Source organism: Eutrigla gurnardus (assembly GCF_963514095.1).
Source record: "Eutrigla gurnardus genome assembly, chromosome: 16".
NCBI classification, from domain to species: Eukaryota; Metazoa; Chordata; class Actinopteri; order Perciformes; family Triglidae; genus Eutrigla; species Eutrigla gurnardus.
Window position 1 is genome coordinate 10,148,740 of NC_139927.1, and position 26,220 is coordinate 10,174,959.

At 42.1% G+C, this 26,220-nt stretch overlaps 1 protein-coding gene across 1 annotated transcript; it reads right to left on the reverse strand.

Annotated features, from left to right (window-relative positions):
* Positions 1-25,880, reverse strand: afg1lb (AFG1 like ATPase b). Its single transcript, XM_084030125.1, has 13 exons — positions 25,757-25,880; positions 25,255-25,544; positions 20,948-21,014; positions 20,732-20,833; positions 20,360-20,487; positions 16,785-16,884; positions 13,194-13,252; positions 5,115-5,197; positions 4,376-4,446; positions 3,598-3,698; positions 2,638-2,778; positions 2,252-2,359; positions 1-2,097 (listed from the first exon to the last, which is right to left on the reverse strand). The coding sequence occupies exons 1-13, from the start codon at positions 25,860-25,862 to the stop codon at positions 1,957-1,959; spliced, it is 1,497 nt and encodes a 498-aa protein (XP_083886251.1). The 5' UTR covers positions 25,863-25,880; the 3' UTR covers positions 1-1,956.
* Between the last annotated feature and the right edge of the window lie 340 nt (positions 25,881-26,220).

The window sequence follows — 26,220 nt, forward strand, 5'->3', positions numbered from 1 at the left end:
ATAAGAGTCAGGTTTGTCCCCTCGATACCCCGCTGCAGTATCTCTGGCATGTGACCAATTTATTCCGCACCAAGATAAATCACCCTAGATGCCCCGCTGGAGTCGCCATAGTGTTGCACAAGGACACATTCGCACACAGCAAGCCAACACAGCCCACACAACCTGGTTTGTTTGATTTCTCCTTTACATGGGACACATTTCACCCAACACTTTAAATGTTGTTTTTATTCTATAACTTCAGATTTGAGCAACATAACATACTGGTATTGTCAAAACACTGTATGTAAAAGCAGAAGGCATCGTATGTTGTATCTAATTTCATTCCGATTTTGACTGAAAGAGTCAAAAGGTAGAATGTTTCCCACGTTCCCTCCATCAACATGGCGTACCAAGACTGTAGTCCAGAGAGAGGATAGAGACGGCGACCACCCCTCTAAGCCAGCGTGAATCATCCAATTAAGACAATCACAAAGCGCGGCGGCCATCTCTGTTTGGGTCTGATGTTTCCCCCAAACAGCATAATGCTCTGATTGGATTGGGGGCCTCGGCATAGGGCATGATCGATTTTTCTTTAAGTGAGAATTATGGTGGGATAGACTTGGGGCCTTGCTCCCGACTCAAACGCTTTTTATTGATACACATGTCCATGCACACACCTGCACATACACAAAGTCATTTACTGTCCCTCAAATATAATGAGATCTTGTATATACTCTGGTGTTTTTGTACATTTGCTGCTTGGTCTTATACAACGCTCTTGGTTGCGATTGTGTAGGTGTTGCTCCCTGTTCTGACTATAGCTGTCAGGGCGGCTGGATCATGCTGGAGTGCTGCACTAGAATGACCTCATCCTTTGATGGACGCAATAACAAACCTCTTAGCGATTGGTTGCCCTCTGCTGCCACCTACAGGCACACAGGAAGAAGTTCGACAACCTCACAGACAGTATCTCTGCCCTTTAATTGTATAGATGAAAAACGAGGAAGGCTTTTATAGTTTGTCTACCAAAAATGATTATACTCGTTACCCTTTAAATGATGTTATAGTGTGTTGTGGTCATTTTCATATCAATTAGGGATGACAATCATAAAAACAGAACATGCCTTTACTTATTCAAATTTTGCAATATGAAATACTTTTTAAATGACTGACTCCAGTATTTGTTTTTTCCCATGCCACAGAATAAAAGTAGAAGATGCTCCTCAGATGCAAAGATAATCCATTACATTTAATGTGCAAAGAAACAAATGTGAACATTTGTCCAGATATTTTCACCTTTAAACAAAAAAGTCCGGAAGGGACCCTTTTTTTTTGTGTCGATGTGCATTTTTTTTTGTCAGTGTGCAGTTTTTAAAATCACACTTGACTGCTGATTTGATTGACTCTTATCTACACACCTGCATGCTACAACTTCTTGAAAAGTCTGGATTCAAAAGTGAAATCCCCCATCACAATTGTTGGAATACGTGGACTAATAATGCATACATAATATTTTTAATTCATACCAGGTTTTATACAGTTGAGGTTTAATGCAAAACTGCACACAGAGACAAAAACAGGAACAGCTTGAGAATATTTAACCCATGTCACATTTGCCCACTAGAGGGCGGTGGCCAACTACTTTGGCGGACGCCTCCTTCCCCTCTGAAGTAAGCCCTGTGTGCTTTTTGTGGTAGACACATTTTGGAGAGTTTTCCATATTCTTTCAAATTAATAATCCACAAGGGGGAGAGAGCACACCTCTCAGAAGAGGACCAAACAGTTAAAAGGTATAACACACATGCATAAGATGACAGGAAGTCAGATCTAGTTTTGTCATATATATTTACTAGTGATATCAGGTCCTTGTTGAATATATTGCCGTTTTTCCTATTTCTGCTAAATGGTCTCTTGTGTAGTGTGAGTATTTAGTGAGGTACTGTGTTGTCTTGAGGTATACATGACTATAAGTGGATGTTACATGTGTTTCTTGCTGCGACTGCGGTCTCCCTTCGCCCAATACGACTCAGTTTGCATCTCAGTCAGTCTGGACACGGTCCTCTGGAAGGCAAAGATCTCCTCCTCGGCTGTGAACAGAGTCAGCTGCTCCGCTGCCTTCTGAAGAGAGGAGCCAACCAACACCAGGTTAGAGGGGGACATTTGTGTTAGAGAAACAGGATTAAAGCCGGTGAAGGTTGCCAGTTTGATTCCAGGATCAATCTGTTTTGTAGCCCCATCTTAGCTGATTAGCAGACAACTTCTATAACCTTACCCCGCTAAGTCCTAGGTCATCCAGCAGTTGTCTGTCCCTCTCATTGTCCCCTCCAGTGTGGACAAACAGCTGGTCCAAAGGAGAAGCTGCCAGTAGTACCACTCTCACCTGAGACAGAGAGGGAATAAAAGAGACACAGGAATGTCCAGTTTATTCATAGAGGTTATGAGGAGATGGTGGATCACAGTGCTGTTAAAGATGGTGATGGGGGGCAGTGTAGGGGGGGTGGCTCCCCCTTAAGTCCACTTTCATCTCCACAGTTTTATGTAAGCTCCAGGTTATCCGAGCTGTTCAACCTCCCATCGGATCATCAGCCAGCGCTGATGAAATCACATCCAGCACCTGGATCATTAGCCCATTTGAATTAGGTCAAATAGATGGAGCACCTTGTTGTCGTAGAAGTTGTCTACGAGGGTGGTGAAGCGTCTCGCCTGATCCTTCAGGCTCAGTGTCATCATGGGAACGTGGCGAATGAATACGGTGTCAAAGAGCCGCGCCATTTCCAGGTAGTCGGTGGCACCCAGAGGCTGGAAAACAAATACGCAGGTTACTCTAAATTATAGCTGCACGTCGCAATGCAGATAGTAAATCGTTTCTCACACACACAGGCACACACACACACACACACACACTTTATGAATGTCTGTGGCATAAAAAAACAGCAACTGAGCGATGGGGAAAAGGCTCAGGCTGATGTTCAGTCCTCGTCCTTGGTTCTTTGCCATTCAGCATGATTGCTCTCAAAATTAATGTGCTAACATGCAGTATACAGTCAGACGGAAGAAGAAGCCTTGAAGCTCAGATGCCTGCCGAAGCTCACCCCTGTCCATCAGGCTTGAGACTTTATACACACACACACACACACACACACACACACACAGATTGCTGCACCACACTGCTTTATTCGAGGCACAACAGGCTCAACTATTCACTAAATTGTCAATAGACTGCTTTTTGACATTGAGCAGAAAATAGGACTGCGATTGAGGGAAGGTGATTCAGTTTGAGAGCAAAGGCTTGGACAATAAGTACACACAGGAAGAAACAGCATAATAAAGAGGCAAGAGAAGTGCTTTGAATTTGATTAGTTGTGAGTGGATTTTGTGTATAATTATCAACTGTGTGTGTGTGTGTGTGTTTGTGAGTCAATTCTGTGCTCGGTTGCTGCATTGTAACTATATTTTTGCCGATGAGTCGTTTTTGCGGTCTTTTTCTTTTAATGTTCTTCGTAAACATTTTCATATATGTGTGTGTGAATATGAATATGTGTTATTGTGTAGCTCTTGAAACCATTGTTTTACAATAAGAGAATAATACGACAAAACAAACCAGGATAAAAGACTCACTCTGCCGCACAGCTCATCAAAAGTACAGTCGGCGATGGAGCCACAGGTCTTTTCCAGAGTCACATCTCTGCCCAGAACTGTGAGCAACCGAGGGCCGGTAACTATGGAAACACACACCAAAAAACATAACTGGTCCTCATATCATGCAGTTTTTCATCATCACATTTACAGTTGAACCATTACATTAAAATACATCTAGGAAGAAATTAAAGTTACAGTTAACTTTCATAGCGGATTTCTTTACAGCCTGTCCACAAATATTGTTAAAATACATAGTTTTTAGATATTATTACAGGAAAGAACGCAGGACAGCCAATATCTAAACTACAAATACATCTGTAATTTTAACTGTGAATCTGCCGACACAAAACAACAAAACCTGATCCAACATTTTAAAACCTTTAACACTGAATTTAAAGGGACAGTTCACTCCAAACTTTAGTGCTTTTTATTGATGTGTGGGGTGAATTGGGCAGTGTTGGATGATTTCTGTACAATATAATACCTGTTATATACTGTTGCTGTAAATACTCGATAAAGCACCAAATTTGTGACTGAGAAGTCCCCAGCAAATGCCCTTTATACTTTTTTTTATATTGACAGCATGACATTTTAACATGGGAAAACGTGTTGAACAAAATCTTATGATAGTGGATGAATACGCTGTTGCACAAATACATTTTATTGACCGGTTGCTTGTGTTTCAAAACCGTAAAAAACGTACTTTATATTACGACCAATCTCCTCAAAAGTTAGTGTTTTCCTTGAACTTCCTTACCACTCTTTTGACTTAAGGCCAGCTCCTCAAACAGCGCATCCAAGGAGGCCTCCGCACCAGGCTCCCCTGTGCTGAAGTCACACACACGCACACACACACACACGCACACGCACACGCACACGCACACACACGACAAAAAAGGATATGAAATGAATAATGCTGAAGTGGCCACATCAAACGATGCACAGGAGGGGGGTGGGGGTTAGCTTTCCACTCCATCAGTAAAAAACAGGCTCTAAACATGAGCATTAGCCCGTGAATGCACGTCAAAAGGAGATTGTGAAACATGTGTGTTTGTGTCTGTGTGTGCTTGCGTTTTAACTCCAGGTAAAAGTGTGTGTGATGTGCTCTATTTACATACACTGAAAAGACGAAAGCACTTGAGAGCTCCCAATACAGTGGCTATGAGCAACAGCAGTGTCATTCATACCTTGTTTGTCAGTGTGTGTGTTCCCAACAGTGTATATGAAATGACAAAAATAGAAAACTAGCTTTTAAAACTCTTCCATTTTCTCATATTCTATCGATTCTTTCATTCTTTTCATGGATCTTTCAAGGTAATGTAAGTCTTTATAAATCTCCCCGTCTATTTCTCCCCATTTATCCATCTGTTTGCCTTCTCTTTCTGTCCTTTAAAAAAAAAAAAATCAATCTCGATGATGAGCACATACATTTCCTGTGTGTGTGTGTGTGTGTGTGTGTGTGTGTGTGTGTGTGTGTGTGTGTGTGTGTTTCTTACAGATAGTAGAGTTTCCCTGCTGCTGTGTGGTCCAGCTTCCTGTAGTCAATCCCAGAGTCCAGGCAGATGGTGTGGCAGTACTCCTGCACAAACATAAAATACAGATACACAACATACAGTAGGATGAATGAAAAGTTGATAAAATATTGAAAGTAGGCCAGTCCATGGTTGCTGGAAGGAAAAACATATTTTTCTAAATTCTGTATTTTTAATGTGGTGGTAAATCGGAATATTTTAATTATAACTTAATAACTCAAACACATCTAAATAACATGTTTTCTGCAGGGACTATTTTCAGCTGCGGATGTATATTGCTAGTGAGTATCTAGTAGCAGGACGGTGTTTGTTTGACTCAGATAAACTACAGTGGGAGTGTGTTACTAATGAAAGGACGTGTCACCCATCAGTGTGGCTCATTGGTGTGTTTTTGCCTTTTATTGAGAAAGAGAGAGGGTGAAAAGGGGAGAGAGAGATGGGGATGACATTGTAGAAATGGCCACCGGTTGGTTTCGAACCCGATGCGGTGAGGACTTGTCCTCGGTACGTGGGGCGCCAACTCTACCACTGAGCTATCCTGGTGCCCCCATTGGTGTGTTTTTAATAGTTTTTATGGGATATCAGGCTTTGGTTACAGAAACAATACTTCTAGGTAGGATCAATACATCATTTTAAGTACTTCATGTTAGTTCACAACTGTATTTCATCAATTTATGCATCAAATGTCCCTTTTAGTAGTTTCTCCGATTTTTGACTAGAATTTCTGGTTTGATTTTTCGTATTAATATATATTTAAAGACATTGTAATCTCACTCAGTAAAATGCGTAGACCTACTGTCACGCACAAAGAGGCAAGTTAGAAACAAGTGAAGAAATTCGACAGCAGCTGCAACACAGGAGGCAGGAGACATCTCTCTCTCCTGTCACTTCTTCATGGTTTAGTGTGCCCATCTATTGTTCCTGCAGCCATTCAAGTGTGTTACAGCAGGGGTGAACTTGTGATGCAGGGTTCAAACTTTTCGACATGGTGTAAAACGTCAACAGGATTCATGTCAGGGAGTGCACCGCAAACTATAATCATCATCTCCACCATTCTATCAAAGAAAAGAAAGGAATTGCATATCATCTCATCCGAGCCATCGCCGGCGGACTGAGTATTCGACGACAGCTCGGGGGGAAATTATGAAATCAGTGAATTTCTGCCACTGGCCTCCTTAAGCTGCAGGATAATTAGTAATCATCACAAAGCAAGGGGACGGAAATACTCCATTCTTCTCCGCTGTCAACTTTTTATCTCCATGTCCGCTCACACAAATGGGGTTCCCACTCTGAGCCAATTGGCTGAATCAGGCTTAATAACAACCTGACAAACTCACCCTCCCCCACGCACAAAAGGGAGGTGTCATTTCATCAACCTACCGTGACCCCCGCCAACGGGGAAATAGTCCCTCCAAAAAAAAAAAAAAACTTGTCACTATCGCCGCCACATCATTAGAATCTCAGTTTGTCTTCACTGCTGCCGTCTTCTACTCCCTCCTTTATGAACCTTCTCTACCTGCGGTAAAAGGCGGCCGATGCGTTTCTTGATGGAGGAGTGAGGAACAAATACGAGAGAGGACCGAAGGGGGGGAATGGAAACACAATCAGTGATGATGATGATTCCATTGGTTATTTATAATCAGATAAGGCTGAGGCCTTGCGGGTCATTACTTGATTATCCATCTTGAGGGGATTGTCAAGTTCTCACTCCTCCAAGATTTCATCCGCCTCCACATTGTGGTCTCCCCCCTTCACCATCACACTCCTCTCACAAACTCCTTGTCTACTTGGCTCCTTATAGTCTCATCTTCAACTGTCCCTTTAGCTTATTCTCTATATCGTCATATAAATCTGATGGTGATTCTGTGTATTATATCGCTTTAAACGGATAACATTTTTGGGTTTTGTTGGACAGAAGCAATTCAACGGCATCTTTATACAAGGAACAGATTAATCAATAAAGAAAATGATCTTTAGTTTAGACCCGGCATGGTGTAAATTCTTTGTGTCACTATGTTCAGTCTACATCGCCAAGCAGACACTAAGTTACATATATGCTTAATGACCAAAATATCAGTGATACTAATAAAACCCAAATACTGGGATTTTAGTGAGACAAAATTACTTTGCATAAGGGACTTCTTCTTATTATATTACAAGGATCACATTAACAATTCCACTTTATTTAATATGTGACAGAATCTTCCTTTTGGACCTGTTCTAACTTTCTATCTCAATATTGGCTCCAGAGAAATAACTAATTAATTGATGAGTTGATCAACAGAGTTTTAATAATTGACATGAGAAAAGATTTTTACACAAATCTTGAAGAGAGAGAAAAATAGCTGATTTTCCTAGTTTCATTATAAGCACGAATCACGCCGTAATATTAGCTTTTTGTGCCGGTCGTGTGAAAAACTAGTCTTATGTGTAGCCGACTCACAGAAAAGCAGCATGGAAGCGGTGGCGCTGCAAATTAAAGAGTTGCACTACTCGCACGGAGGGCATTGACAAACTCCCAGACACAAGAGTGGGTGGGAGAGACCGAAGAGAGAGATGACAGACGTGAGAATCAGGCTCTCTTTAGAAGAAAGTCATCCAAACACATGTAGCTCCAATCATGTCATTGTCCGAGCTGTCCACTGCTCTATCTCGACAGCCGTTTAGCATAAAAACAGAGTGGCTTTTTTTTCCTTTTTTTTTGGTTTGCTGCCTCCCCTCTGCGCCCGCTCCCTCTACGCCATATCTTTCTCTAGCCTTTACTCCTCAAAAAGTTGCTTTTGAGTTTTTCAAAGAGCGCGGTACCATTGAGCTGCAACAAAAGCCAAGGATAGCTGACTATTGGGCCCTGATGAGGTCCACTCCCTCATTACCCAGCAGCAGAAAACATTTGATGCTTTTTTTGTTTGGTGCAGAGAATTGACCAGGCCTCAAAGAAATGCGGGGTGGGAAGGCTGAAAAAGAGACGAAGGGGGGAGGGAGGGAGAGAGAGAGAGAGAGAGAGAGGAAGAGGAAGAGGGGGAGAGAGAGAGAGAGAGAGAGAGAGGGGGAAAGGTTGTCGTTCATTCAAGCATGTGTGTCTTACAGCCTTCTGTGGAGGGACAGAAGAAAAGAGGGAGGGAGGATAGAGGGGTCGAGAGAGACGGGGGAGAAAAGAGAGAAAGCTTAAAACACTGCCTTTATGCTGGCAAGTTCTGGACGACTCTTCTGACATCAAAGTGTTTTCAGTAACTGGGGAGCTGCTGTGTGTGTGTGTGTGTGTGTGTGTGTGTGTGTGTGTGTGTGTGTGTGTGTGTGTGTGTGTGTGTGTGTGTGTGTGTGTGTGTGTGTGAGAGAGAGAGAGAGAGAGAGTGAGAGTGGGGGTGTTATCTGGTGATTTTATTCATTCTTGGGCAGTCAGGGGGGTACGTGACAATGTGAACACCCTAATTACACCTAATGATCTATTCCCTTAAAGTGTGACCGCCTTGGGCCAGCGATGGTTTGTTCTGAGGGGTCGTTCTCACAACCTCCCCCTGCCTCGGCTGCTCCTCTTGGGGAAACATCTTTTGAGTTGGAGGCCCCACCTTTCGTGATCCAGGACCCCACTGGACCCCCCACCCTCAAACCCCTCCCCAGCCCTGATGAGGCTCAAAAACCGAAACCGCTCCAAGAACTGGAGTGTGTGCTACCTGCACCTGGCCAACAGATGCTCCACATGTTGGAAGCAACACGGGCGTTGTTTCAATACTAAAAGCCCCGCACTGGCTTCAAGACGACATGTTTTAAATACTTTTACTATTTAAAAAAAAAAAAACCCTTTCAAGTGGAGCTGAAATGGCATTTCAAGAGTGTCCAGCTTGGCTGGGCAGGCCGGACAAGACGGTGGTAGGAATTTGATTTCATCGTTGAAAATTACAACGGTAATCACAACCTTCTCTAGCTGCCGCTGAGAGTTGCCGATTGATGAATGGATGGATGGATGTTTGTTAGCTAAGCACGCTTGATATTTGGCTTTCCAGGGAGACAAATAATATTGGATTTTGATGTGATCAATTTTTTAGTGTATATTGTTTTAGATGTTCTAAAAGCATCCCGTTGATAATCGCATAAACAGGTTCAACATCAAAAAAAGAAAACGATCAGTGTTAGATCCACTCTTCTCTGCTGCTGCTGTTATTTCAACAAATTCTCACAATAAACATTTTATTATTCACCATTAAAAACTGAGTTAATTTCTGAATTAACTCTATGATTTCAGTAATAAACAGAGAATAATAAAAGTAATTCATTTTTTAAATGTATTTTTTTTAACCCTAATTGTATCAATATTGATTATGGCACTAGTATTATGATGTCAGACTCACACAAAAAAACATGATGTACCTTAACATGTATTACTTTTTAAAAAAAATAGCAACGCAGCCTAAAAACAGACCTGAGATCCACACTGTAAAACTGATGTTAAATGTTTTCTAACATTTTATCGGTTCGCATTTTATTCTGTTAATTTAATGTAATTCACATCGAGTCTTGATGACTTTCCCCATAAAAAGGTGTCTTGCCTTATGTGAGCACTAATAGCACCAACAGCATATCACCGAGGCATTAAAACCTGCAGGTAAATGACCGTATCTCCATAGAAAGACTATTTAAATTCATAACATCTAAAAAACGTTGTTTCAGCTTCATGATGTTACAAATGTGAAAACAAGGCAGGCCATCAAGAGGCAAGCGAGTTGATGAAGAGTCTGAAAGCGGCATGGAGCATAGTGAGTAGAGAAAAGGGCTTTAAGTGTACATCTTAGAGTGACAGGGACATTTCTGAATTCACCGTTGCCTTCAGATCGCAGGTGGCCTTCTTTACTAATCAACACACACAGAACAAATAATGCACCTGTGTGTCTGCTTGCTTGATTAGACACCATTTGTGTGCACACTTTATAATAAAAAATCAGCAAGGCAGCAGATAACTGGATCGATTCAAAGCGAGGCGATAAATAAAGAGCCGCAATTAATTCCTCGTGTTCAAAAGGAGAAAAATCGATTTGTCCGTTATTAGTCGACACTGATATGGAAGAAGTGAGGTACGCCCTCGAGGCTTACACTGAGTGCCACTGCCCTGCCATTAAATGCTCTGGAAGACAATGAGAGTCATCAAATATCAACATCCATTTGATTTGAATGGGCAGGCTGCCGGCTCTTCACAGGCAGCCCTTGTCACCAAGGTCTCCATTGGAGGACCACATCCCTCTCATTCCTCAATTTTACTTCCTCTATCATCCTGTTTTTATTTATATATTTATTTTTCTCTCATCACCGACTGCACAGCACATAGCAATTATTAACAATGCCACGACAAAAAAGAGAGAAGGAGAGTGGATCAAAAGAAGGGTTAAAAACAGCAGGAAACCCAGAGATACTCAAAGTTGCCTCAGGGTTGTTGTCATGTTTTCTCCCCCTCGGGAGCATTGTAAAGTCACTATTCTGCTACCAAAATACAGGGACCTGACCTTGGGTGAGTAAAGCCAGCGAGCAGAATAGGATAGTAATAGAATAAAGAGCAGGGATGGAGGGCTAGAGAGAGGATGGGCGATGAGAGTGGAGTGGAAAGGGAGGACAGTTGGTGAGAGAGAGAGAGTGTCTTAGTTACAATACTGGCAGTTTCCATTAAAAAAATGCCCTTAAACCCGGTATTTTTATAGAGCTCTGAGCTTTGCCATGGCTACAAAGAAAAAGAAGCCTGAACAACTGAATAGGTTTCCTGATGGATTCTACAGAGACACTAAAAAGGACAAGAAATTACAAATAACTGAGTGGATGGCAAAACGTAAACGTAAAACGTTACAAACGTGGAAAACAGTCAGAGACATTTATGTTCTGGATGCTTTCCATGTCTAACAGGTGGCTCTCCTGAAAAGTTTGCACCAATTTTTATGATCAGGAAAAAGGATGATGGTGGTGAGGTGGGGGTGGGGGGGTTGCTGAGGAAGAAGCGGGTCCAAACTAATCAGAAGTCAATAGTTAAATAAAGACGTCAACTCAGTCGGACAGAGGCTGTGGATTAACCTTTAGCACTCCAGCTCAGGTGATAGGGAGGAGAGGTCAGAGGCTATTTTTTTTTTTTTTTTTTACTTTTTAACACCCTCTTTCACTCCCTCGCCCCCTTACAGAAACCCACTCAGGCACATACGACGGCGAGCTGCACCACGGAGGAGCACCCGCACCACCGGGCCCTGCAAGCATTAATTCAATCTATCAAGGGTCAGCTAGTTAGCAGCGTGACCCCGCTGAAACACGCTTTAACTTTACGGGGAAAAAAGACGCTATAGAGAACGCCGTGCACCCCCCCCCAAAAAAACTCCGACCCCGAAAACCAGATGGCCTCACAAAGGGGAACATGGAACCCTGAAAGAGAGGAGGTAGTGCGGGGCAGACGAGGACAACAGGCATTCAGGACCGTGATGAGTGTGGATTAGAGAGGGCAAGGGTGCTGCTGGGAGGCTGGGTGGGGAGCAGGGTGACTTACGTGTGTGTGTGTCTGTGTGTGTGGTTGACGATACAGTGGAGCCTGGACACTACAGATCAACCATGCTCTTCTTAAACTGTTGCAGTTAGTTCTTTTCTCATTTTCGTACACAACGGTAATCACAGTGGGGTTTGATGTAACGGGTGACAGGTACATGTGATTGGATCATTCTCATCTTACAAAAACATACTCATTATCATATCTAAAGCTTGACCACAAGGGTTACGTCAATTTTGGGACATTTTAGGCCAATCAGACTAACAGTGTTATTTGGGAGGAGAAACTAAATCAGATAACATATCAGTTGATATAGTTGAAGCATACTTTTCCTAACATATTAATCTCACAGATTTACCTAAATCTGCTCAGATGTGACGCTAAACTAAACCTATTTTTGAACAATTAGTGTACAAAAAGTATGCTTTCTAAATTATGTTAAGAACATGTTCCTTCATTATGCACTCTTTTATTTAACATATTGACATGATTAATGTAAAAAAAAAAATGTATATAGTACAAAAGTACCAGTATATCAGTGATATTTGTATTATTGGAATATTCTATATTAAGACCAATATGTCAAAATATATGGGCATGGCTTCAATCATTGTGCTCATATAATTCTAATACAGGTGTTTGATAAACAGGTTGTTGTTTTTGGCCAGGTCAGTAAGGCATATTTAAATGTGTCTATTATCTGTAATAAGTAATGAATGGCTTCATTAAGCCGTGCAATTCAAGTAGCACACTTGAGTGGTGATTTTCAGTACTTCAGTCACGAGGGAGTACTTTTCTGCTCCATAATATCGGCTGTGAGAACTCGACAGACCTTTGCCGAGAAATTACAGGTAAAAAAAAAAATATTACATTTGTTTTCCCTACTAAGTAATTTCGTCATAATTTCCCTTATGACTAGGGAAAGAATAAACATTACATTTGTGGCCTCATACACGACAGTTTGGATATTGCTTGCCATTACAATTTGGCCTAAATACCAATAAAAGGTGCAAGAATGCTGCCCACCTCTGTTGCAAAATGCATGACAACAAATTATTATGCCATTATTTATGATCATGATCACTCCAAACACATCAATGATCATCTGCGATGCGGGCGGGGATAATGGCGCTACCTGCTTAAATTGCAAAGTAGATTTTCTCGCTGGAAATGCTAACCACCGTAAACCACCCGCACCCCCTTTACTTTTGAAATGCAAGCAGCCTGGGTCAGTCACTCAGCTATCCACCTATCTCTCATTCACATTACCTGCGCTCACTGGCGCTCTTTCCATCCCCCCCCCTACCTTTTCTCTCTGAGTCTTTCACCGTACCCTGGTATGATCAAAGACAGCTTTGTGACACTGTGCGAGGCATCCAGGAAGCAGAAAACATCAAACCACTAAAGAGCAACTTGCAAAAAAAAAAAAAAGACAGACGCGGAGGGATGAGGCACACATGCAAGTGTGTGTATGTGTGTTTGTGATAAACAAATGAATTAATTAACAAGACAAGAGGCGGGGATGACTTTGTCTCTACCTTCAGCACGCCGATGAAAGGTAGGAAGGTGTCCCTCTGAAGTCCGTTTTTGTACAGATCTGAAAGAGGAGGGGAGGGCTTGTATTAGAGCTGCTGTTTAGCCTCCTAATAATGTCACTCCCTCGCCACAGATTGGCAGATAAAGTGGCTATTGATGAACTGAAGGATGGGTAGGGAGGTGCGACAAAAGGACCGGGACCAGGAGAGAAAAATGGATTTCTCTACCGGCAGCAACATAAAATTCATTACATTCCCAAACAATGGTGGCGAGAGAAAGGACTGTCGCCTTTTCAGCGTGGACAATGTCCACAGCAGCTCGCTGAATAGATGTTTCAATTAGCTAGGCTGGAACAAATTACATCTGAAGTAGCATCCCTGATAGACAGATAAAACAGATAGGGATTCACAAACAAACATGGACAAAGACACACGCCCACAGACACACATGGAGGCTTAAGCTTTCTCCAGCTGCGGACGTAAACAAGCGGCCGTTGTTAATGTTGGGGCATGAGCTTATTAGTAGCCTCGGACCTGACACACTCGCTTGTTAACTCCTATATCGAATTGACTGTGTTGTCTGTGAGATACGTCTCTATCTTGACTATTGCCAAGGTTAAAGGAATAGTATATATATTTTTCGGGATAAACACTTGTTTTCAGGACATCGATTCCACTGTAAATATGAAGCTGGAGACAGAGGAGAGTTAGCTTAGCTTATGTTAGCACAAACACTGGAAAAAGATGGGAATAGTTAGTTGGTTCAAAGGTTACAAAGCCTTCCAGTACCTCTAAAGTTCACTACGTGTGTTAATCAGTAGCCTTCACAAGCTGATGTGTAAAATTGGCCTGGGGGGTTGGACTATTTCTTGGCTGGGAGCAGTGAATTTCTTAAAAATAATCTGACATAAATACATATACACACCGCTATTACACTTCAGTTTATGTACAGATAAAAAAAATCAACATATAACATTTTAATGTGTGACCTTTAGACATATTTATAGATGTTTGTCACCTTTTGATAGAGCCAGGCTAGCTGTTTCCACATTCAGCTAAGCTAACCAACCGATAACTGTAGCTTCACGTTTACTGTACAAAAGACAGGTTCATCTCATCCAACTGTAAGCGAGGAAGCAAATAATTGTTTCTCCCAAAATGTCAAATTATTCCTTAAAGGCAAAGGGTGTGTGCTAAATCACAGCAGCTATTTTTCATTTTATTAATAATAATGATGCATTTTATTTCAGGGCGTCTTTCTTAACACTTGAGGTCGCCTTACAGTTTAAAACAGGTAAATACAGTTAAAACAAGCAAACAATTTCAATAAGTGATCAAATGAAATAAAAAAAAATTAATATATAAATAAAAACATATCTGTGAGTTTGAAAGTGGAGTTAGGTGGAATAGGCCATTTTAGAATTTTTTTGCAAAGATATTGTGTTGCTGATTGCTATAGATTGATTCAACTGATGCAATGGACAAGGAATCTTATTACCGGTACTTAAACAACTAACAGAATCCGATCATTGCAGTGAGGCCGTTCCGCTTCAAAAAGACACTATTTATCCATCTAACCCTCCTCAATGTCATTAAACTCTATTAAGTGTATGGAAATAATAAAATGCTACTTCAGCCAATAAAAAAAAAATAAAAAAAGTATTTCTTAACCGCCCCTCCAAACACATCTAGGGCTGTTTGATACTGGAATCTCCACATCAATAAAGATGGAAAATGTATGCCTTTCATGTCCAGTTGTCTCTTTTGGCTTTCAATGTTCCATTAACCATGTAATTAATACCGAGTAGGCTCTCTATCAAGTTTGAATGCTTTGGCGCTTTGTTCTTAATAGCTCATATTTATCAGAGACAGTGTCTTTGTATACGAGAGCCTTCTTGCTGCCTTCCACTTCCCACTCAAGACTTTGAGACCTCATCATCTTCCCTGAGAAATGAAAGACGTCAGATAGCACATCATGCATTTATCTCCACCTTGATCACCGCCTTGCTCATTCTTTCTCCGACCTTGCTCTGCTGGCAGTAAATGCGACATCAAAGCTTGTTTAAAGGTCGTGTCTCTAAATGTGAGAGCTGCATTAAATGCCCCCCCCCCCCCATGCCATTTCTCTCGGTTTTTTTTGCTGTTAATTGAAAGTAGTTGGCGCGGGCTTGTAAACACAATTGATGCTTGCTTGAGCCAAGCACTTTTGGATAGAAGTGTTAAGTGAATACTAAGTGAATAATGTAGATGTATGTAAAGTAAATGAGAAATGTGCTGGCTCAAGAGGCGGAGAAGCAAACATTAATATTCTGGGAATATTAGTTGCTATTTCAGCTGCAGGTAAAATGGTGTACTGGAGGACTTAAAGGTGCATAATACAACATAGAAGGTAGACATTACTCCCCTATATCTCTACATAGCAGATCGTTGTTAGCAGATAGCTGCTCTATCAATGCTGGATGTCGTATATTACTCCTTTAAGAGGACGTTCAAGGTGAGGGCATTGTTACCTCTGGCAAGGAGGTTATGTTTTTGTATCGTTTGTTTGAGAGCAGAATTACAGCAAAACCTACTCTACTTTCATGAGTTGTTGGTGGAAGAGGAGCAAGGACTAAGGAAGAACCTATTACATTTCGGAGCAGATTGGCCTTAGCAGAGGTCTGCCCTCTCCAAGTGCTCTTTTGGTTTGACAATGTTTTGCTGTCAGCATTTTTGCCTTCTCAGACCTTCTGAGCTGAGCTTTCTATAGAAGATAGAATTCCTTTCATTGTTGAAGTGGTAAGTGGTAAAAGCTGACAATACTTGACAGTTAGCAGTTACTTGTTGCAAAACTCCATGATGTATTTCCCATACGAACTGAAAATTATTACGATTTATAGTCTGTAAATTGAGAAACTGCTAACAACTTACAACCTGGATGAACGTGCATATATAGTACTATGAAGGAGAGTGATGAGAGTGGCTAATTTTAGTTTAATATTCCAGCATAGATGATCCTGATGAGGAAAATGAAACTATAACATTCTCTTGTGCAAGCCTTTTCGTTTTCTGCTGTTTTCTATTTCTTATTAAGGATTTTTTGCCATACAAATAGGAAGTGCAGCCTTTTTTTCCCAATAATGTGGAACTTACTTCGGCGGCGGCTGTCGAGCTGAACACCAACTAATCAGATGATTGGCGGTTCAGTCCGTGGCTTCTCCAGTCTGCATGTTGAAGTGTTCTTGGGGGAGATGCTGAACCCCAAAATGCTCCTAAAGGCTGTGCTTTTAGTGTGTGAGTGTGAGTGTGAATGAGCATTGGTTTACCATCGAGATGAGCAGGTGGCACGTTGCATGAAAGCCTCTGCCATCAGTGTATGTGTGTGAATGGGAGATTGTTGATATGTAACGTAGAACGCTTTGACTGGATGGAAGACTAGAAAGGCGCTATAGCAACTGTTGCTAAGATGCTCCTTTACTTTTACTACTACTAGCGCTACTACGGTGTTACATTGCAGTAAACCCTCCAACCTATTGACTGAACTAATTAATAATAGCTTAAACACATGTAAAAAAGAAATATAGTACGTAGATGCTCAGACAGCAGTGGTTGTACCATCGGGGGGTCTGTTGGAAGTGGCCACCACCACCACTCCGGTCTTCAACAGCACCTCGAACAGCTGCTTCAGGATCATGGCGTCAGCGATGTCAGTCACCTGACAGAACAGAAAGGAAGAGGGACGTTCACGTACTGTACAATTTACCTTTTCCTTCCACAGTGTGTGTGTGTGTGCGCGTCTGAGGTCAAGCCATGCCATCAACACTCCATGTTGATTAGTGTCATTCAGGTGTGCTCATTCAATCCTTTGTGTCTGGTCATGGCCATTCACACACACACACACACACACACACACACACACACACACACACACACACACACACACACACACACACACACACACACACACACACACACACACACACACACACACACACACACACACACACACACACACACACACACACACACACACACACACACACACACACACACACGCCACTTGAACTGACTGCAAATGGTCACAAAGCGGCTTTCTGCTGAGGACAAGTAGCTGAGGCATGGCAGCGGTCCCAAGCTAATCAACCGAGCAGATGTGAGAATGACTGAACGCAGGTGAGAAAACAAGAGGAAGGAAAGTGATGAAAATGGAGCGATGTGAATCCAGACTTGGGTCACGAGGCAGACAAAGGCTCTATCCAAATGGCCATATAAAGGTGGGTGTTGTATGAACTACACTAGGCTGCAATAGATAAAGCCAATTCAACCACCCACTGCCTTTTTCCATCTACACGATTTCCATGAGTCTACAATAAACAAAGGTCGATGACAACACTGAAGCAAGGACGGTTGTGAGTCGCTGGCGTCAAACGAAGAGCTCTGACCTTTCTATCAGTGATCCAGTGCTCTCACCTTTGTTCGTATTCTCTCATCTCTCTCCCTTTCTCTTCTGTTGTTCTTTTGCACAGTAGTCAAAACAGCACGTACAGTATATAATATGCCTAATTAAACATGATGACTGAAATTGAAATATGTGTGGTTGCTTGAAGTTGCCGGTCTCATGCTAATTGTCATTTTTATTCAATACATTCTTGATATTCTTCCTGTTTAGGAGTACTATTTCATATACCATCCACATATGAAGTAAACTGAGAGATACTTTGCTATTTACTTAAAGAAAGGACTCGAAAGCTTTTTAAGATCTCGAATGTCTTGGTGAAAAAAAAGGACTTCTGTCCCACCCTCTCCTCTTACTGCCTCTTACCTACTTCCCTGTATACAACAGGCACTTCTGATGGCCATACCCACGGCATATGCCTCCTTTCATACTCTGGAGAGTCTTCTGCTTTTGCATATTAGCCTCACTGCCCTTGCCAATACTTGATTAACATTTGTGTTAAAGCCTTGATTTTGCTAAGGAGAGGTGGCTAGGGGCATCAAATTAGTGTCTGTGTGAGTGAGTGATTGTGTGCGCACGTAATGAGAATCAACAGAAAGCCAAGGCACTGTGTCTCTCTGAAGGGGGCCCCATTTCCTCCGACCGCAGGATTTTATTTTCATTTCAAAAGAATCATTTAAAAATGACCTTTTATACAACCTGGATTTGTTTATTCATGTGCCCTCAACATGGGTATAGTATGAGGGGCAATATTGATTGCTGAATGAGTAGGGGGAGAGAGAATGGGTACCCACAGAATGAGAAAGGTGGAGGGGACTGATGTCGCACTTGTGGAACACAAAAAATAATGGCGCAATCTCGGTCGGCCAATGCCGATATTCAAATGAGCATCCAATTACACAAGCGGCTGTCAGTTTACAGCGAGGCACACGGGTGCCAAATTAAACATCTTTTGATGTTACACCTCTTTATGTACACAACCTATGAGCAATTTAACAGAGGCTGCACAGTGGCTGAGGCCCTGAGACAATGACACTCAAGCGTTTTCTTCTCACTCTTCCTCGTCCTTCCCAGCTCTCTTTCCATCTTTCCATCTTGGACCTCTCAATGGCGAGTATTCATTAGGGGAGTTGGGTGGGGAGGGAGGGGGGGGGGGTTCCAAATTACTGATAATGGCACGGCGCTAATGAAGAGAATGGAGAAATGTCATTAGCATTTAAGAGGATAAGATCCATCTGACCCGCAGCCGCCAGTCGCTTTCTAGCTCCACTCACTTAAGGAAGCAGGAGAGTGCGACTGATACCCAGAGCCTCATTTGCATGGCTGAGTGGAGGAGGATGCTGATTGGTATAGAACCCACCCCCACCCCACCTCTTCCAACCTCTTGTTTATGCATCACAAACAACGTGCACATGTCTGCTTGTTTCCCCTCCATTCACCGGTAGCAACAGTCGACAAGCGAAAACAGCAAAGCTGGCGACGTGCAAACAAAACAAATCAATGAGAATGCACAAACAGCGCCGCAGTTTAAAATGAGAAAGACGGGCGGATGAAAGGAGCGGCTCTTGATCCTCGCAGATGCACTGAGGGTGATTAGAGAGAGCAAGCGCACCTTCTGTGACCTTTGACCTGCTGGCATTAATTGTAATGATATCAGTAAGGGGGACAACATTGTGGTGCTAAAAGACGGCAGCACACATCTTTCTCTGCTCGCTGAATGACTAAACTACCTTACAGAGAATAGAGAGCGCTTCAGCCGTGGCTCTCTCCTTTGACACCAAAAGGTAAAATAATGAGACGTTATGCATCACTAATGGCTGACGGGGGATTTCAGTTTTGTAAACCCAGTGTCCAAAAAAACAAAAAAAAAACAGCAACAACCTGTGTCTCGTTTGGAAATATGATACATGTGACATTACATGTGTTTTTACTACTACTGTGCTCGTAATACTTTACTACTTACTAAAAGGGGAGATAATGTCCCAATGCTACTAGAAGTCATTTTTAAATTATGCTATATTCAAAAAGGCCACTAGGTGTCCCCAGTCCTGTTTTTGTTGGGGTATTAAGATCAGAAGCATCCAGTTGTTCAGACAGGAAAGGTGCTGGCTTTAATTGAACACTCCTAATGATCACAGATTGAACCCTCAACACAAAAGAGTGCATCATTCAATCGTTTTTTCCAAGTTCTAGCAAGAAAGAAAACGTGTTGTTGGCTTGCCATTCCCCCTGAATATTGAATATTCCAGTAGCTACGGATATTCAAAAAATGTATGCAGCATGTGTTAATGTAATGTAAAAATAATTACTTCAGCATGACTGTAGGTTTGACTGACTGTTGTGTAAAAATTGTGTTTTTACCAGGAATTGACATTTTAAGATTTAAAAATGAAAACATTTTCAGCAACTTACTTTTTTGCATTTTTGTTTCTTATCGTTTTAAACTTTTAAAATGCCTTAAGATATTATTTATACTACACACAATATGCTCAAAAGATGCATTTACTGGGTATTTATTTTACTATAATATGGTTAAATATTCTACAGAGTTGTACTAGAAGTATATTTTCCTGTATTATTAGTAAGTATAGTGTCAGAGCAGTACTGTAATAACACACACACACACACACACACACACACACACACACACACACACACACACACACACACACACACACACACACACACACACACACACACACACACACACCCCCTCCCTCCCTCCCTCCCTTACCTGAAACTCGTCAAAACACAACAGGCAGGTTTCACTGCTGATCTCCATGGCAACCGGTGATATGGGGTCATAGGTGAACATTTTCCCTAGTCTTCGTTCTGGCAGGCTTTGTTTCCTCCGATGGATCCCTTCGAGCAGTACACAAACGTCAGGCACATCTTAAAGCACACCTGCATCTGCAAACTAAACCCAATGACAATACGGAACGAAGTGGTAATGTCACCTGTGTGCATAATGGTAGACAATTAGCAGGAGGGCTTCAGGACAAACAGGGATATAAATATAGGATCTCCCGAGCATGAGGAGTCAGAAAACTTCCAGCGATGCTAACGTTCAGCAGTAAGCGCCAGGGAGGGGGAGGATAACACTAACTTTTGTGGATGTCCAACATGAAGCCGTTGAAGTGGACTCTCTTTTTACGTGTCTTCTCCACATGTGAGTAAAACATGTCCATGAGCATCGTCTTCCCTGTACCTGAGAGGGAGTAAGAAAAAGCAATCATTGTAACTTCTGTTCTTTGTCATCTTGTAGAGACAAAGAACAGAAGAGAAAATACCGTAGCAATATTTATTTCTTTTATGATCTTACCGACATCTCCATAGATATAGAAGCCTTTGGGTGGTGGTGGTGGTGGTGGTGCAGGAGTGGGTTCCTCCTTTGAGGGGAAAGAGGAAAAATTAGGAAATGACTGAAGTATGTTTTTTATACATCACATCCTTCAACAGCTGCTTGTCATCGTAAGCAGCATTGCACAACAGTTGACCATAAATCACTATGGTTATTCAAAATTAATGCATGAATGAATTCCTGAAGAAAAAAAAGGCACAAAACACTATAGAGCTGGTGACCTACATAAACGTTGTTATATTCATTACCATATAAGACTGAATCATCGTTTAATAAACAAAGTATGCTGAGGCATTAAGCCACCACTACAGTGTGAGGTTTCACATTCTCCAGACTAGCCCACTGCAGGGGAGGAAGACAAAGGGGATCTAATCAACAAGACAAGCCAGGGTTCCCACGAAAGAAAAGCATCATCAGAGGAACAATGGGGGGATTTGTCAGACAAAACGGAGAGGACTGGATGAGGCTCCATACGAGATGGAGTGGACTTGTCTGTGCAGCCTGTTTAGCGCTGCTAATTGTGATACGGTACTGTTGCATTGAGGTGCTGCTGGAAGTCATTGTGCTGCCTGCCTCCTATCATCAAAAGGTCCTTGCTTCAGAAAAAGTTCTTCTGTGTGACCAAGCTGAGAATATCGGGTGAAGCCTAATATCTCTAAGAAGGGCCCAAGCCGCGTAAACACATGTGTCAACAGGTTCATCATGACATGTAATGAGAACGTGGGTCATATTTGTATATAGGAGGAGATAGTTGTTAAATACAGGGTCTGACAGCAGGATTGTCCATTTCTGTAACCGAGCAACGCCAAACAGCTTTGGAATTAACTAAGCACTTAAAAAGAAAGGTTTGTCCTCTTAAAATTCAATTTAGCAACTATTTCATGGAGACGGCACTCAGTGTCCACCGCACTTGTTGTCCACCGCACAAGGAGCACTTGACTCTGGTAAATGCAGACAATGGCCAATTGAAAACTAAATGAAAAAAACAAACTTGTTACCCATCCTCTCTCTCTGAGCCCGCTCCACCCCCCCCCCCCCCCAACCCCTCCATGTCGCCTGTCCTGTTCTGGAGTGAAATACTGGAAGAGCAACAAGCCTTTCCTGTCTGCTCTGGCATAACAGTGTGTGACTTCTCCCTGACTTCCCAAGCTGCCCTCTGGCATCGGGGAGTCATTGTCAGCGGTGGCTGGAAGCCATTCTGCCACGGCAGAGTGGAGAAGGACAAGGCTGTCCCACAGCCACTCTGTCTAGCTGAGCTCTGTGGCCTTGTCTCACCTCCTGGAGGAGAGCGCAGACCTACACGTGAGTGGAAAGTTCACATGCAGGACATGGTCACTTTGGCTTTAGAACATGACTTCAGGAAAACTGCGTTTGAACATGTTTATCTCAAGCCAGAAACATCATGTCTCTCACTGAGAAGGTTAATGGAGTGATTGTGGGAGTCCAAGTTCGGTTTAAGTGGTACAACGGTCCTGTTGGAGACCAACGGTGTACAGGACGACTCTGTGATGCAAGTCTGACTTGAAGAGAGTGGCTCCCTGTTAACAATGGCCCATTGTTAGCCGACCATCCGCAAAACCACGCCACATTGGGTCAATATTAAGTCAAGTGTACTCTCCTCACAGACTTGGTCAGTTAGTGAGGACAATGGCGGCACGTTCAAAGAGAGAACAGACACCAAGAGGACAGTGGTATGACCTGATTCAAACCAGAATAATTGCATAAGTACTCCAGTCAGTGTGTATGTGTGTGTGTGTGTGTGAGACAGAGCAAGAAATAAGGTGCAAAAGGAGAGGGGGGCGGTGGTGTTGATAGCCTAACACCAAAGTATTTGTCAGAGTCCCGAATCAAAAGCAAAAAGGACAAGAATGGCCCAAACAATGGGGATCCCCTCATTACTGCATGGGGACGGTGAGAGAGTGAGAGGGGTGCCGGGACGGGCCCAGCGGGAGGTCTGCCCTGCTGCCTTCCAAAATCTCTGCCTAACCCTATGTGTCTGTGCCAGCCAACCAACAAAACAACTCCCACCACCAAATACTAGACAGTCAGCTCCCCTGACCTAAAAACAACAACAGCCCCCTATATTACGCCGTTCCAAAACTCACTTGCACAATACACTTCCCAGACCCCTACCCTCTCTTTGACCTGAGCCCCATGGCCACCATCAGTGATACGACTGGAGTACAGTGCAGTGGACTCGGTAAAGTCCCCCCCATATGTTAGATGTCAATGGGGCTTTATAACAGAAGGAGAGGCCAGATGCCACACTGTACAAGGCTCTAAAGAAATCCAATAAACGGCGTACAGAATCACTCACCATTCTCTACCTAGTGTGAGCGATTTCCACCTTCCACAGTTGATTTGACTGTCAGGAATCTTAATTACTAGTCCCGAAAAATGTGCTTAAAAGGACAGAGAAAATAGTGACTCAAGTGACTACCCCGATTGACTGACTGGTCGTAAGCATGATGGTTAATTCTTGAACTGGAAATAGCAACTAAATGACTTTCCCCCCCCCCGACCTTTCAATGACATCACATGGTCTTTATGAGTGGATGGATTTTGTCACTTCATACAGGACATACAGGTCCAGGAGCTGTTTTTGTTTTATTGTTATTAGAAGAACAGCTACTGAACGTGCATATCAACAGATGGTTGGTGGCTTTAGCTCAGAGGCAGAGCGAGTCGTCCTCCGATTGGAAGGATGGCGTTCCCCTGCTCCTCCAGTCCACATGTCGAAGTGTCCTCACTAAACCCCAAAATTGCCCTGAGAAGGCTGTTCCATCGTTGGATTGGATCATGATGTGCATGTGACACCTTGTATGGCAGCCTCTGCCATCAGTATGGTATCAGTATGGTATGTGTGCGTAAATGTAGGGTAAAGTACTTTGAGTAGTCCGAAGACTAGAAAAGCTCAATAGAAATGCAGGTCTGTGAAAACTGATCAAACTCCACCCACTGATAAAGACCATATCATACAGTCGTAACCTCCACCCAAAGTGTAGTGGGTGGAGTTTGGGCTGTTTTGTCGAAGCTATAGTCTTGATTAGACTATGGACTGAACTGCACCCAAGAACTAAGGGTGCAAATGTATCCAGTTTATTTATTTTTTTAGTGACGCAATTCAGAGAGAAGTCAGACCGGAAAAACGTGTTGCTCCAGGAGAGATGTTAAAATGTTTTTCTATATGCACACGTTTCATTGTACCTCTTGCAGCCAATGATATTAGGCTAAACCAGAGTGATGCATCAGGGAATTTGTTGCTTTATGCCATTGTTGTTAGGGTCTAAGGTGTGGTCTTGATCAGTGGTCTTTAATTTACTGTGGAGACCGGTTACATGTCAGAAATCTATCTATAAGGAATTCATCTAAAGCATGGAGAAAATGAAAGAAATTCTTTCACTCGGCTGTTTCAAAAACAACTTGAATGTAGTATTGTTGATGGTATTGTACATGGCTTTCATCACAACTAACATATCCCATATCCCCCCCCCCCCCCCCCCGTCGGCATGAAGTCATGGTATTCTATTGAGTGTTGAGGATGCATTTATCCAACCACACATCATCTTATATCTCTGGCAACACTATGGTAACACCCATGTCTATAATGCATTATAAACATGCTTATAATATGTTATAATCTGCATGTATCACTGTGAAATCATAGTTGTAAGCACTCATAAATAACCATAATGCCCACAATAATACCAACATCATATTATAAAGATTGTTTTATTGACCTTACTTATCAGGTCAAGCATCATAATACTGCTAGTCACAAACTATTTTTTATTTTTGCAAGTATCATAGTGTATTATATTGTCCATAATTGTAATACAATATAGACTTTTTAAAATGCATTATAAAAACGGTTATAATGCAATATAATGTGATTATAACTTATTATAATGGTCATTGTTTGCTGTAAGGAAACTAATTAATTTTACAACATACATACATGTTTTTCTAACATTTAATTATTTTTTTCACTTCACATTGAGCGAACCATAACCAGTCAGATTAACGTTTAATCATTATTATAATGCATTATCATTATTATAATGTACAACTATAACACTATGAAACTTGTCAGTGTGTGACCAGCTATTATACTTGACCTTATAAGTAATTACACAATTATTTACAATGTGTTAAGATTATTGTTATAAAACATTATGAATATGTATGAGTGCTTATGACTATAATTATAGAGTGCTATAGGAAGATTATAACCCATTTTGACTATGTTTATAATACATTCTCATTACCTTAGTGGCAGATCCACCACCTTTGTTTTCGGCTGTTGTAATGTGGGGGTCTTTGTCATCTTTAGAGTTCAGCCTGGGTGAAGGGGGGTTCAGGTACATGCTGTTACTGTAGTTCTCCAGAGTGTGCTGCAGCTGAGCCAGCTGCTGGACAACACGTCTCTGCTGAGCATCCTTCCTCAGGGAGCCACACTGAACCAGGCGATCGTAGTGTGCGCTGAAGGCATCTGCTGCTGGAGACTCGGAGGAGCAGGACGACGAGGACGAGCTGCGTGTCCTCCAACTGCTGTAACCTTGAAGCGTTGCAGCGAAAGTCGTTACACAAAGCTCACGAACACGATTTCAAACAGATGCGATAAAAAAACAAAAACCCGTGATTGACACGAGAAGGCGCCACAGCCAAGTGTAATCTGGTGATGTATTCACATAAGAAGACACGTTTTAACGCACAGAAACACCCACAAACCGAATGCCGTTAACTACAGAGTGACGAAAGGACACCTACCGCTTGCAATGCAAAGGGACAGTCTTTTATTTGTGGTTAGAACAGTGTCTCTCAGTAAAACACCTATTGAGCGCCTGACAGCGGCATGCACCGTGTGCGCCGCCATGCTGTTTTTCAAAATGGGAAAGCTTTATTGACAAATATAAGTCACATGACACACGTATGACAGACCTGAATGCATTTCATCAGATATAGGCCAAATAAATGTCTTTATTATTTATTTAAATTTAAAATGACTATGACTATGATAATAACTCAGTAATATATAAACGAGATAATACGGAAGAAACGTAGAATTATAAGCCTTACTTATGAAATACACGTGCAGACTAATTCGAAAATAAATAAATAAAAAACGGGATACAAAGCACGGCACAGTTTAAGCTGTAGACCGCTGTTGTCCAATGTTCCGTGTGTATTCATACGATTAATATTCTGCCATTTTTAATAAACAAGAATGTGAA